The sequence below is a fragment of the Phymastichus coffea genome, unplaced genomic scaffold (genome assembly GCF_024137745.1).
Source record: "Phymastichus coffea isolate CEN01 unplaced genomic scaffold, Cenicafe_Pcof_1.1 PCOF00056, whole genome shotgun sequence".
Lineage (NCBI taxonomy): Eukaryota > Metazoa > Arthropoda > Insecta > Hymenoptera > Eulophidae > Phymastichus > Phymastichus coffea.
This window is the reverse complement of record NW_026706867.1, coordinates 781,156-795,800: the sequence shown is the minus strand read 5'-3', so window position 1 is coordinate 795,800 and position 14,645 is coordinate 781,156. Positions and strand designations below refer to the sequence as shown.

General features: G+C 32.7%; 1 protein-coding gene across 5 annotated transcripts in view; it reads right to left on the bottom strand.

Moving 5' to 3' along the window:
* LOC131666107 (zwei Ig domain protein zig-8-like) overlaps window positions 1–14,645 on the bottom strand; it is a 75,669-nt gene that overhangs the window by 5,240 nt on the left and 55,784 nt on the right. For 4 of the 5 annotated variants that reach the window (XM_058938492.1, XM_058938494.1, XM_058938496.1 and 1 more), the window contains 3 exons: window positions 10,667–10,894; window positions 1,726–1,949; window positions 845–1,055 (listed from right to left, as the gene is read on the bottom strand). In XM_058938492.1, coding sequence (XP_058794475.1) covers window positions 845–1,055; window positions 1,726–1,949; window positions 10,667–10,823 — 592 coding nt within the window. In that variant the 5' untranslated portion in view covers window positions 10,824–10,894. Of the gene's footprint in view, window positions 1–844; window positions 1,056–1,725; window positions 1,950–10,666; window positions 10,895–11,223; window positions 11,309–14,645 lie in introns of those variants that run through there. The other variant, XM_058938495.1, reaches the window with a different exon arrangement.

The window sequence follows — 14,645 nt, the reverse complement described above, 5'->3', positions numbered from 1 at the left end:
TATATGATGCTATGCATGTGAGTCATTTAAAAATATTTTTCGGCTAGTACGAAAAACTGTATCGTAATATGATGACTTTTTTAGTTTGCAAGATAATAAACTATTTATTCTTATAAGAAAACAGATAAATACGTTTTATAGACTTTATTTAAGTAACTGCAGTACATCAAGTCTGTTTATCTCCGAGGCAACATTTTCGGGCCACTTGAATGGATTAACGGTGACATTCTTTTTTCCCCTTTCCCAGAGTAACTTTTTACTACTTCTGATTTTCTGTCGTGACTACTGCTAAAGGTAGCAAGTTCGCTTTCGAATAAACGAAGAAAAGTTAGGTTCGGCAGCACAGATACGCAAGGCTGCTTTCCTTTTGCGACTTCTAATGAGTCTTTATGTAAATGTTGTTTTAACTATCGCTATGATCGCTTAGCTAAGTTTGCTTTAGATTTTGTTATTTTTTGGAAAAAAAAACTTCAACAAACTTCAGTTCGTTTTTCTTCAAATCACATAATCAGTGTACATTTATAATTTTATAATTTTTTATTGATCGAGTCCGTAAATGGTCGTCCAAGAGTTGAAAATTTGAGCTAAGTATTATATTGTAACTTTACAAAAACTTCCTCGCATTTTTAAATATAGAGCTATTCTCAGTTCCATAAGTAGAGCCTTTCGAGTTTAATCAAACTAATGATAAGCAAAATAATAATGTCATTCTCAAAAGCGGTACCCTATTCAGATTCAGTGTTTTCTTTCGGTCTCATAATTCCTTTAACGATCGACTTCACACTCTCAATCATTCGCAGGACAGCCATTCACAGCTCCAATAAGGGCACTACGCTCGATTTACCTAGAATGGTGACGTTAGTCACGAGCATTTTCGGCGGGTGCGTGTTCACTTGGCAGACATACACACCACGATCTTCCTTTTGGATCGCCGAAATAGCTAACCGCCAGTTGTTCGGATACTTGAAATGCACCGAGTAACGTGGATCTGCTGAAAATGTACTTTTGCCCACGGTTAACAGTGTTCGGTTTGGACTTTGCCGTATCCACATCACCTGCGAAAGAAAGTCGTAAATTATACCTACGAAAGTACACGTTGCTTTTTTGTAAGCCGATCCATCATTGGTTATTAATTAATGCTATACCCTTCTAATTATTCTCACTCAAAAATTGTCATAAATAATGCTTGATTCGTTATATGAGATTATAATCATTGCATTCATTGACAAAACCGATAAATTATTCTGTACTTTATTTCTACTGTTTTATATCAATGCAAATGCCAAATTGTTAAGTCGAATAATTCATCAGTGTCTATAAACGTGCGAATTTTAATCACGATTTAATTTCAGGATACATTAGTTAATTGTTTCAACATGATATTTCTTAATTACCTGATACTTTATTTATTCATCATACTCTTATATTCAAATTTGCAAACTGTTCTAGTTTTGAAATACAATTAAGAATGCTTAATTATTCACGTGCATGTTTAAATAAGCTCATAATTTCATAATTACTTCAATTTAATCAGTGCCAGCCGGCTAAAAAATGGACGAACGAAAAAGATAGCGTCATTTTAAAACAAAAATAGCACAAGCTAGTGCAGCAAATAACAAAAAGATCGTAAAACGTCATCGATTTTGAATTGGCTATATCCAGCCCAACCCGAACCCTTGGTGGTCTAAGATAAAGACTCGGTTAGCATGGTTGAAATGTAATTACCACTTTGCCAGAGAGCATAGCAACACGGCAGTCGAGAAGGGTGGTGTCACCGAGATGGGCGACATTCTCCGAGACATTGATCTCGTGGCCCTCGATATTCTCAAAGTAAGGGCCACGATGAGATCCATGGTGATGCCTCAAGTGCGGCACTCTCAAAGGACCGCCAACGCTCTCATGGTGATGATGATGCTGATGCTGGTGTTGATTTTGCTGTTGTCCATCGTCTACAACAAAAGAGGTGAGATTAGCAGTTTTTTCTCTCTTGAGTATGCCTTGACAACACGAAATTCGAACTCGAGCTTGAACTTTGAGGTTGTTGTGCCGCTTATTTGGGTCGGAAGGAGATCCAGTTTCGAGTTTCTTTGTTGCAAATGAGCGGACCTTCGAGTCTTGTAAGATCTGAAGGAGTGCTGAGTTGTTACTTAGAGTACTTTCTCACGTAATTTCTAAATTTTAATTGTATTTGAAAACTTTTACATTTTGGCTTGAAAATTTAATATCACCGAAAATACTTAACAAATATTTAATCGATAAGCCTTAATGCTTTTTCAGCTTCTTCTCGTTAATCATCACATATTTAGCATAAATTATTGACTTTTAATAAAACCAATATTTTTTATATAAAACTGTAAGATCACTGGTTATATTTAAATATGATAGTATTTATATAAATAACTATTAATTTATTCAAAAGTAAAAAAACTAAATCAACCGCGATATATCAGTCAAGCAAGTGTAATAATAATTACTCTTAATAAAAATAACTTCGATCAAAAATGAAAATATTAGTTTCTTAAAAAAGAAGCTTTGTTTCCGCGTTTATTTGAAGTTTTTTTTATTTTTCGTTACAATTTCATTGTTTTTGTAATTTTATGATTTTATCTTCCAATGTTTACAAGATTAAAAACCTAGGCATATAATTAATAAGCGTTTGAAAAGAATTTTTATTCATTAAAAATCACAGGGAGACAATAAATTTATCGTTTCATGACGTATGTTTGTGAAGGTGATGATGTGTGTGTGGGTATATGTGTGTATGTACTATCAATCAGTATAACTTTTATATTTGATGAATCATTGTTCATAAATTTGGAAATATACGAAGGTAGATAGAAATACTTTTAATAAATAATTTTTAAGTAAATTTATCGATTAGAAAAAAATTGTATTGTTGATATTTTTTAAGAAAATCCACAAATTAAATTTTTGATTAAAAATGTACTTTTTTACGAAAGATAACTTGCTTTAAAATTTATTCTTTTTACTAATTATTTTCTGAAGTGTATTTTGTAAGTTTTAAACTACGTATAAAATATATATTTCAGTACCTTCTCAACTTAATGATGTAATTAATTTCTAAACGATTTAAGATCATAAGCAACTCAAAGGTTTTAGTCTTCGGAACACTCTTATCAACATTTTTGCTCATATTTATTTTTTTTTTGAATCGTTAGTTCCAATATTCATTGTAAAGTAATATTGGTCATTAGATAATATATTATTGCTATTTATAAAATAATATATTTTATTACATATGGTTTTTTTTAATATTTTTTCGATGTTTGAAATCAGTGAAATATTTCTATAATTTTTTGCTTAATTTTTTTATTTAATTTATGGAATGGGGAAAATTAAAAAGAAATGCTATAGGTATAACAATATGGTCAATTATAGCTTTTAAAACTTTTGAAAGTATAAACACGAAAGAGTGTATGCTTTCTTATCTACAAGAAAGCATACACTCAGAGCACATTACCAGAGTAGCTAGTAGCATTTTTATTGACCCACTTGTAATAAATGTCGCTTCGAATTCCCGTCAGAAATAGCAAATGAAAATCAAATTAGAAAAAGAGAAAGGTAATAAAACTGGAAACGAATTATGATTGAAAAATTAATAATGTACGATTACTGGTCCGCGTTGGGAGGGGGGGAGGAAGATTCGATTTCACACTCTTTTAATTATCATTAAGTAAGCTATTATATTTTCACGAGCAGCTGAGCAAAACCATAAACTCTGTACGTGGTAGCTTGAAGGAAGTACACGTAAAAAAAAAGAAAAAAAAAGATGACTGAATTTAACGAGCGCACGACGTGGCTGCTGTTTCTGCGCCCTGCATTATACGCTTCTACTCAGCTTGGAATACTGATTTTATCCATTTACTTGGAACAATATACTTTACTTTGCTTAATTTTAGTTTCAGTTCACTTTACATCTTTTTGTTACACTCACACACTCACTATAATAAATAATTCAACTATTTATAAAAAGAAAAGAAAATTTTTTTATCAAACGTAAATCATGTTAAGCGCAGTTTTTATCATCAACATCGAATCTATACTGACTGAAAAAATAAGCAAAGCAAATAAATATATTGTATGTGACTAGTTTCTTCATCATTTCAAAAACTCGTGCAAGATATTTTCAATGCATAAATATCAAATCATCTTGAAATATATTTCAATAATATCATTTATGGTAAAACAGATTGAGTAACAGTTTAAGATTGAAAGTGTTCACTATCCGGAAACCCTTAATACAACGTACCAATGACACACGACTGAACGGAATTCCGTAAAGCTTGCATTTCATCTGTCCTCGTAAAATGGAAATTTACTCGATTTCGTTCAATGTTTTCTTAAACAGTCGTTATTGTATTTTAGAATTCAAATTTTTTCTATTCCAAGTCTGTAATTACTGGAAATAAATACTTTTATTTATTCATTTGTGCTTAGGAAGTTGATATTTTTTTGGATACATGACGCTTTTCCATCTTACTTTTTATTCAAGACTTGCTTTGAAAATAATTGCTCAGTCGAGGTAAAAAAAATGATTAACGAGCGTATCCTTGCCATTACTTTTTATCAAAGAAGCGAGAAATTGAACCAACTACTGTGAGACGGCTGCTGCTCTTCTTCAAGTCAATGGAGCAATATCCGGTAAGAGTAGCTCAGCCGTGGAGAAGTCGAGATTCTCAACATGCGGTGCGAAGATCGCGGAAATTTTCCGGACGAGGTTGACCTCGTATAATCAGAAAAAAAGAGTAGAAATGAAGAAACGCTTGCATACTTTGGGAGGTAAATGAAATAAGTTATTTGTACGGAAATCTTCTTGGTTTTCATTTTATCTAATAAAGTTGACAGGTAACTTCTATGATTCTCGTGGTAAGAAAATAAGATTTAATATTTTTTCCTATTTTTTGAAGTAGAAAGATGATTTCTAAATAGTAACTGCTTGCCAAAGAAAATGGTGGAGATTGAAGGATGTAATGACAATTTTTCATCTTGATAAATCCTTGTTAAAATAAAGCGAAATAGAACGAGAGAGAGAGAGAGAGAGAGAGAGAGAGAGAGAGAGAGAGAGAGAGAGAGAGAGAGAGAGAGAGAGAGAGAGAGAGAGAGAGAGAACTAAGAGCGATGAGAAAAAGAATCACAACGATTCTAACGTCATAAGTCGTATACTTTGTCAAAGAGAAACATGTCGGAAAAATATCACTATCTCCAAGTTGTAAAAAAGTATACGTAGGAGAAACCTTATTTGATGTGAACGCTAAGTAAATGCTTGATATTTCAATATTGAGAATTGTATTTTCTTAGATATTAAGTTTATCATATCACTAAATGCTGAATACTATATTATACGATCCTTTAATTGTCTTTATTGTCAGTACGAACACTTTGTACAAATACAATGTACGGCTCGTTTGATTTTCTTGACAGTGTAACATAGTTATTTGCAATAAATTTCGGTCACGCTTTCAATTCAGATGTGCTTTATGGTTACTACTCTGGGGAACGTGTTTGCTGCGATTCCCAAGACTGCTGCAACAGAAGCACGACTTAGTCCCTTGAGGCGATACTTGAGATTTTTTCGCGCACGACAGACTGGATGGTCACGGTTAAGCTTTGAAAATGTATGAAAAAGAAAAAAAATCTATGTAACAAATTTAATTTCATTGATTTTGTATTCTCATTGGGAAAGAACTCTGGATTATTCAAATATCATTGTATTATATTATTTATAAAATAATCGTACGAATTTGACAAAATATACCTTCTCATACCGTTGATTCTATTCTAAATATCTTTTATATAAATTACTGTTTTTATATAAAATTGTAATCATAATAAACTCACACTTATACTCGACCGGCATTACTCATTTTTCTTCAGCTTTTATAATTATCATCTTACGTTTACTTGTGTTTAAAAAATAATTACTGGTATAAAACGAGCTTTGCAACCGACTCAGTCTAAGTCTCAATTATGAGCAAAAATAATAAGTCAGTAGGATAAATGAGAATTGATTAATTCATTCGGGCAGAAACGACAGAGAAAAAGAGAAAGAGAGATAGACAGACAGACGGAGCGAGAGGTAGAAAACGAAGATCGAAACTCGATGAATTATGCATTTATAACCTTATTGTGCATCCTATCTCGTTTGAGGGTGTACTTTCGTCAGGAGAATGAGGTTACCCTTTAGAGTATGTGATTAAGCAGCTCTCACAGTAACGGTTCTTGTGGTAAAGAAGAGACGGCGATAATCGCTGGATGCAAGAGGAAGAAAAAAGTTTAGTGGTTAGCCCACAAACATGCTCATGCATATTAAGAGCTATATACCATAAACTTTTGAATGCATACTAGATCGATATTTTTATAAAAGAAGATGCTTTTCCTGACTTTATGTTTTCAAATTAAATAAAAGTAGGACACATTTTATGAATAAATTAATATTTGTTAACAAAAATAAGTATACACTAAGTAATGAATGTATGCTTATAGTATTAATGTATAATTGGAAATAAAAGATTAGCATTGAAAATGTCAGCAATTTGTTGACTGTCAGAGGAACATATGTTTTGAGTAGTTAGAAAAAAAGTAAAGCAAGTATATTCTTTCCTGCGAGTAATCCGATTAAGCAAAGTAGCGAGCGAAAGTAAAAGAGGGAATCCCCGCCCCCCTCACCTCTTTTCCTCAGCAGCAGCAACAGTCAGTGCATCGTCAAAACGTTTTATTCCGTCGTTTTCAAAGGCTTATCGTCCAAGACTATATATACATATATCTACGTGAGTTCGTAAGTCTTCGAAGAGAAATAGACAGAGGCAGAGGAATAAAAAGAAGTAAAAACGAGAGCGGAGCTTAGAAACGTTCGATAGTGCATCGCGAGCAAACTTCGAAGAGCATCAATCATGTGGCTCTTTAAAACTTTACGGCCAAATTCGGTCATTGCACGTTTACCAAATGCTTTTCTACTGTCGCACTCTATGCTCTAGTTCATAATTTAATGTTACGCCGAAAGCGTCGGATCAACAATTGTCGAGGTCGCGACTAAATTATTGCGGCTGATGATTGAGCGTCGCCTCGCCGCACCACCCACGTAGCCACATTTGCCAAGATTGAACTACTGACGCGACATTTGTACTGTCGCATTTAGCCTAGCAATCTATGCTATTGCAAAGTAAACTTTTGAATTCGAATATTACACTTTCGTTACACCATCGAAGTGATTTCCAGAAATGCGATTGTACTCTAAAGTAAAATAGGTTAATGGATAAATAAGAAAATCTGTTTAGTTCAACGGGAGAATTCCCCGAGGAAGCTGGAATTGTTTCGTTGTATTAAAGCTTTTCTCGAAGAATATTTAATAAATTCTCGCTGCAAAACTCAAATTTCCGAAGCATGGAAAGTTGAAGCTAACAGTACTCAACCTAGTTATATTCAATCAAATCAAGAGATCAACGTACGCAAAGAACGTGAATAATATCGTAGTAGTATTGAAACGTGAATAATGTCGTGAATAAGATTGGATTAAACGGAGAGTGCAATCTTTACTACGTTTCTTCAGGCTTCGCGTTTTAATATATAAAACACAACAGATTCAATCTGCTAACGTCAGTATTTGCGGTATATTGAATAGGTAGGAGGAATAGATAATATTAATGATGAGTGATCAGTGAGACATAAATCAGCATAACAACATGTAATAAACATTAAAAATGGATTTGTGAAAAATAAATTGCCTGTCCTTTTTTTCTTACTAATTATAACAGTTTCAGTTAATACAACAATTAATACATCCCTCCGTCCTTGCATTTAATACGTTCAAGATTATTTAATTTGCTGCTTGCAAAATGACCTGTCAAATTGATATTATTATTCAAGAAAATTGAAATAATCAAAGTTACAATAAAGTTCACTTTGAAATACCGCGAGAAATTGCCAACTGAGACTTGAAATGTGCTATGAAACAAGATCCGAGAGGTACAATGACAGTTAAAGCTGAGAAATAATTCAGCAAAGCCCAATGGCTGTAAGAAGTGCACAGCTCCTGATCCGCATCCTTGAAATAAAGTGAAGGAGAGAGTGAGAAATGGAGGATAAGAGAGGATTGGTAGAGAAGGAAGGATAGAATAGAATGAAACAGTATCAAACGAAATGAAAATTGATGGCCAAAATTCTAGTTTAAAAGAAAATTAATGTAATTTGTACGCCCCACTCCGTGATTCATCCTGTTATACCAATTTTCTTTTCAATTTTCTCATGAAACTGAATATAATAAAAATATTCAATTTTTATTTTTAATATTTCACTCTATCTAAGCTCTTTCTCTTTGTTCTTGACGGAAACCATAAAAGCGGTAGCAGCAATGTCACATTTGTACATAACGTAACATGGCAAAGTTGTCTTGTGGAGTTACATGTATTTTTATATGATCGTAAGTATAAAGAATTGCAATAAAACTTATTTGAATAGAATCATGAATTATAATGAAAGTATAATCTATTTTCTAGAATTTCACCTGGAGCCAATATGAATTAGGACATAAAATAGTATTTCAATGATATAACCAGTAAATTGAGGGTCATTAAAATTGTATACATTTTTTAATAAGTTCTTAACAATTCACACTTCTTGTTGTTCACGTGGTTAACTTTTTGTTTATATTCTATCATAATTATTTAAAAATTATTTTTCTTTTTCACTTTATATCGCACTTTTTTTACCATCTAGTATCTATTCAATCGATCTCAGGAAGCAAGACGTGCTTGGCCTATTTTAAATGTCCTGTTATCAATTTGCCGAACGTTGTATTCCCGCTATTTTTCGTTTTCCAACGCGTTTGGTAGTTTCAAATTGTCATGTAAATTTCACACCACATTCACGTTTTTTGTGACCTATGTTGATAGGAATGGTCAATCACTTTTCTATTGAATGCTTGACAATTCTAATTGGATTTCCACAATCTCGCTGAGAATTCGATTTTTGCGTGAAAGAAATCAATAGTGATAGAAAATAGTTTGATTGGACAATATTTGAAGTTCATATTTTGTATAAAGTACGACCGGATAGTCTTTTTTGCTTATAGCAGGTAAAAGTACACTAAAAGCATTAAATGCAATCAATGAGCCACAGAGTCTCGCCATCATGAGAAACACAATGGCTTTCCGACGGAAGTTCAAACAGTCGTAACAACTGCAATCGACCTATGAACAGCTGATCAAAGCAAAGCTAGCGGTGGAGAGTCCGAGTATCTTCGCTTTGATATATCTGTGTACACGGTGTTGCGCGCTCGCGCCCGGGCACACGGCGATGTCAATAGCAAATAGACTACCGCCAACTTGCTCGATTGACTTGCTCTACAAAGGCTTCCTGCTATCCCACGACCGCAAAGTTTCTTAATCGGTTAGACAATCACTTGAAAAGGCAGCTTCAGTTTCTTTTTATTCCATCATGTTTGTGTGCTAAATGCAGTAGAAACTATTTTTTAATTGCATTCAAGTTCTCAAAATTTCATCGATGAGTGTTACTTTCTATAAAATCTAAGAATTTTCAGAGATTTCCATTAAGAAATATTTATCTTTACAACTATAACCATCTTAAAAATATACGTTTCTTACGAAATTAGTACAATAAATAATTAAGCTGCTCGTTTTATACAATATCGCTAGATGTTTGGCACAGTTTAATATAATGCGTCATTTATTTATTATAACCTACAAACTTGTATACTCATAGAGGTTAAATGAATAATTGAAGTTTACTCAAAGTGGCAACATTGAGAAACAAGCTTATTTAACTTTTCATCCTCTCACGGGTTGCTGAAGTGCTATCTACTAATTCAAAATTCATCAATTTAGATACTTGAGATGAAAGTCATAGTTGAGCTGTATTAAATTTAAGTAACAAGACTTGCGTACATTTTGTATCTGCCTCTATATTTTTTCTTTCAAAGAAAATTTTTTTTCAATGTACTTTTCAAACTGGATGCGTTTTTTTGAGGAATCATGAGAAATTCAGAAAACTATTTTTCTTATTTTGTACAAAATATAGATGAATTATTACAAGCTTACAAGTAGTATAAAATATAAATATATAAAATCGATGGTAACTGATTATCGGAACGTTATGCGATCCGATGAAAGGCAAAGTTCGATGAAAAGTTTATAGAAAGTTGCGGTTGAGAAAAGTAGAGGCGTTCGTGTATAAAGTAAAGTATACTAATTCAGATGCAAACGAAATATGATTTGAAAGTTTAATTAAGCTGTAGTAATTGCTGGAACTTTTACAATTGGGAAGAAAAGCATGCTTACAAAGTATAAATTGTAAAATATCTACTTTTTTAATTCAATCTTCTTAACATTGCAGTGATGACAAAAGTTAATAATAGTATTATAGGTGAGTATGAAGTCCATATTTTATTCAGGTCAAACCAATTTTTATTCATACTATAAAAGATAATGTAATGTTTCTCGCGGAAGACAAATAGGAGTATCCATATCGTAAACTTTATGTGCTATAAAACTAACTGTTGGAAATGTTCAAAGTTAATGGATATCAATCAATCAACTGAAAAGACTGCTTTTAAATATTCCATCACACTCGTACAAGAGAATAAAAGGAGTATCGATAAATAAAACGATAAAATTTAGTTTTATGAACTGACCAGATATACGGGTGACGTTATTCGACAGTTTATTTAAGTCAGTATAGTTGTCGTAAAAATAAGACAGACTATGTCGACGATGATAGGTCGCTGTGACAAGTGTGGCGGTTGCTAGCATCAGGAATATCCTCGACCCCCAAACTCGGTCCAAAGACATCCTCCTCCCTCAACATTCGCATCCCCTGTGGTTCAGTCACGATTAGCCGCGAACAAACGTGCTTACTCCTTCTGTAACATTCGGATGACAAATCACATAACAAATCGCTGTAAAATTTTAGTTATAATTTACATTTAATATTTTACATAATTGCATGATAAAAAATTTAACGGTTTCATTTTATTATCAAATAGTTCAAACTTTCGGCCTTGTTTACTAAAATATATATTGGAAAAGAAACAAGCATGAGATGAAAACCTTCTCATATCAACCATCGATTTCTCGTTACATCTTTCATGAAGATGACGTTGATACTACTCTACGAAAGTCAAGAGCCTTCCATCGTTGGAAAGATAGCAAAGTAATAGATTCGGATATACATATACATGTATAGCCTTACAGTTGAAACGTAAAATTTGTAGGTGGCCTCGGGATTTTATTATTTTTGTGAAATAAAATTTCTTTCAACTCAGATCGCTTTTTTCTTGCCTCCATTTTATGTCTTGTACTCTGTTTGAAAACTAAACAAAATAAGATTACTAAAATCTAGATGATAATTCTAAATACAAAACTAAAAGTGTTGAAAACAGAAAAACCTGATTTAAAAATTATTCCGTAGATTTTATAAAATACCATTCATTATCAATATCATTCACCATTAATCTATTGAACGCTTATACGCGCATAGATTCGTTATTCGCCTTTTTATATTTTTATCTATATCCATCGTATCATTATATATGCTATGGTAGATATAAATAAAATTTTATGATATTCATATTGATACCGTTTATAAGAATCTATGAATATAAAATGGGAATTACAAAGCAAATAATTTTAACCAAGCTATGCCGCAGCAAGTTATGTTTTTCATTAAACAATGCACTCATTTGATAAGTTCATAAAATTAGAAACTAGTACTTTTTGCAGTATTGTAAAAAAAAGATGACGTACAATTCTTTTTATCAGTAGTTATTCATAATATAATTTTGCTACCAATTTCGAAGGAAATTAATGTCAAATTCATGCACAACTCGTTACTAAGCAGACGATGAACAAAGGAAAATTTATTCTTCGCACTGAATGCAGTATATGCCTGCAGTTCGTACTTAGCTACACGACTTGCGGACTATAATACAAAAGCAGGCGACCGCAGAGTTAAAAAAAAAAAGAGGAGGCTAAAAGCTCGCGCTCGCACGTACTGAATGCTTAATGTGCTTTATGTCTCTAGAACTCGCCATTCTTACGCGGCGGTTTTAAAATAACGTCACACACGTTGGCAATAGCGCGCACCTTAAACGTTCGCCGCTAAATGTGCTGCCGCGCGCTTGCACTGCTTAATTAGTACTCAACTGAGCGAGAGCCTTAATTACATTCGAGGGTTTTGCAACAAACGCCGACTTGCCTTTTATTTCCTTTGACACAGAGCATCCAACTGCAAACAGAAGAAAAATGCACTAGATAGTACGATTGATAATGTTGAACTTATCTTAAGCATTTCTAAGCTGCTTTTGAGACGATTCAGTGCCATGTCAGTAGTCGATATCAATGTCAAATCAGACAGACACATTGTCTCCGTTTTTCTTAGATATGTATTGATATAATAAGTAGGTGGCATCTATTTAATATTTTTGAATAATTTTTCATTTCTCCCTTTTACTTATTAAAGTTTTGCGTAGCGACGAATTTGAATTGTTCCTGGCTGTCATTTTATAAAAAAATTCATTATAACAGGAGAAAAATAAAAGAAAATTGTATTTCGTAATTTTCCACGAAATTGAGTTGCTTTTTATACTGGAATATAACATAAATTTTGTCTATGAATTAACTTAGATGAATTCAGATCCAGCTGCTGCAAATTAGAATTTCTCATTTGAATCGAATTAAAAATAAATCTCGATAATAAGACTGACTTTGATGAAATTCATAAATTTCCAAACACGTCAATTAAAGTTCATAATTCTGTTAACACTTTCCACAGTCGAGTATAATGGAAATTTTTCTCGCACCGTCATTTAATGAGATATCCCCTTATAAGAAGAATATAACAAAGGCAGCTAGGAATTGCAAAAAAGGTAGTCGTACCGGTAGTGTCCGTTAGCACGCTCAAAGAATGTACAAGTGCGAGAAATTGGACATCTAAGAGAAGAAAAAGTGGACAAGGACCTCAGCTTTTATGAGGTTTTTATGCTAATGAAATTTAATGTGGCGGACTTTGTCTTGAAAAGCAACTTATCTCAAATATAACTGGCCGGTCGCTCCTACAACTCCTACAGCCTCAGCCTGATCAACTTACTTTTCCGATACTTTTAATAAACTATAATAAAATTTTAACCAGTTGTTTTGGATAGAAACTTTAGAAAAATATTATTTATACTTTTTCGAACCTCATACGGTCTATTAAATTATTAGAAAACATTATTATTTATAATTTTATAAACTAAATTACAATTGCAATATGATAGCTTACGATTGTAAAATAAAAAAATTAGCAATAATAAAGTCCAATGATTTATTCGGATTTCTTTCACAGTGTGTCTTCGTAGAATTGAGACTATTGAGAAAAGGCTACATTTATCGAAGTAAAAAATAAGATAAGTGCGAGGAATCCAAACATAAAAGCGGCGAGCCGTTCAAATTCAAAAAATACGAGCCTCTATTGTGTCCCTGGATAATAAAATAAAACCCGGACATTTTCAATGTAAAGGGGTGAGACAAGGAAGCTCCAAGATAATGGCTCTACAACGTGGCTGTCGTTTTTCTTGAAATAAAAATTAAGAGCGCTCCAAGTCAGCCTTTTGCAGCCACACTCTTTTCACTTCTGCACTTGTTTGCTCAGTTATATTTTTCGTTGATTTTGTACAATATTTTAGGAGATAAAAATATAATAATTTACAATACATTATTATGCAATGTTGTGTTATAGAAGTTATTATCAAACATTTTTTTCCGTAATATATGAACTTCTTTTATATATTATTTACTATAGTAAAATTTATCAAAAGTCTAGTACAAAATTATTTGAATTTTTCTTCAAAAGTTATTGATGCTTCATTAAAAATTTAGGTTGTTATTTAAAACATAAAAAATGAAGTACCCTCATAAATAAAAAGTAATCGAAACTCATCAGACAGTATAGGATTTTAATAATTAGCCTTTTTGTTAGCTTGAAATGAAATTGACCCGGTATGGCCGACATTCCATCGTGATTAAATAATTTCTCTGGGTAGTGCTTAAACATTTTTGATCATACGCTCTAATGAGACTTCAATTATAATTGAGTATATTTCAGAAAACTTTTTCGGTTCGTTATAGTTGAATGTTTTCATTTAATTGGTATTTTAAAAAGTGCTGCATTTACTATTTTTCAGAAAAACAACGACAACCTAACGGCTACAAAAATAGCAACTTTATCTTATTTTCTTTCATTTCTTTTCCAGATAATATCTACTGGTAATAAAGACACAGAGTGCATCTCCCTAACGTTGGATCTCGCCAACGGCGTCAATTTGCTAGGGCTACTGAGAAACTGACCACAGCGTGCATCAGAACCAGGTCAATTGATGCATTAAAATCTGAAGGCCTGCTTCACCCCACTCTTATACTAAAAACAGAAATGTTACCTCGAGGGGAATATTAAAGATACCAATCGTGCATCTTTTCTGTGTAGAATATATCTGATATCCATGCACGGTAGTGTGCGCGCTGCAATGTAAAATTTTACGGTATTAATAATGTTAACTATGACATGAAGCATTAATACTGAAACGTTCGTGGTATTTAAAATCTTCGTATACCCCTGTATTTCTGAACGGGTCGAAT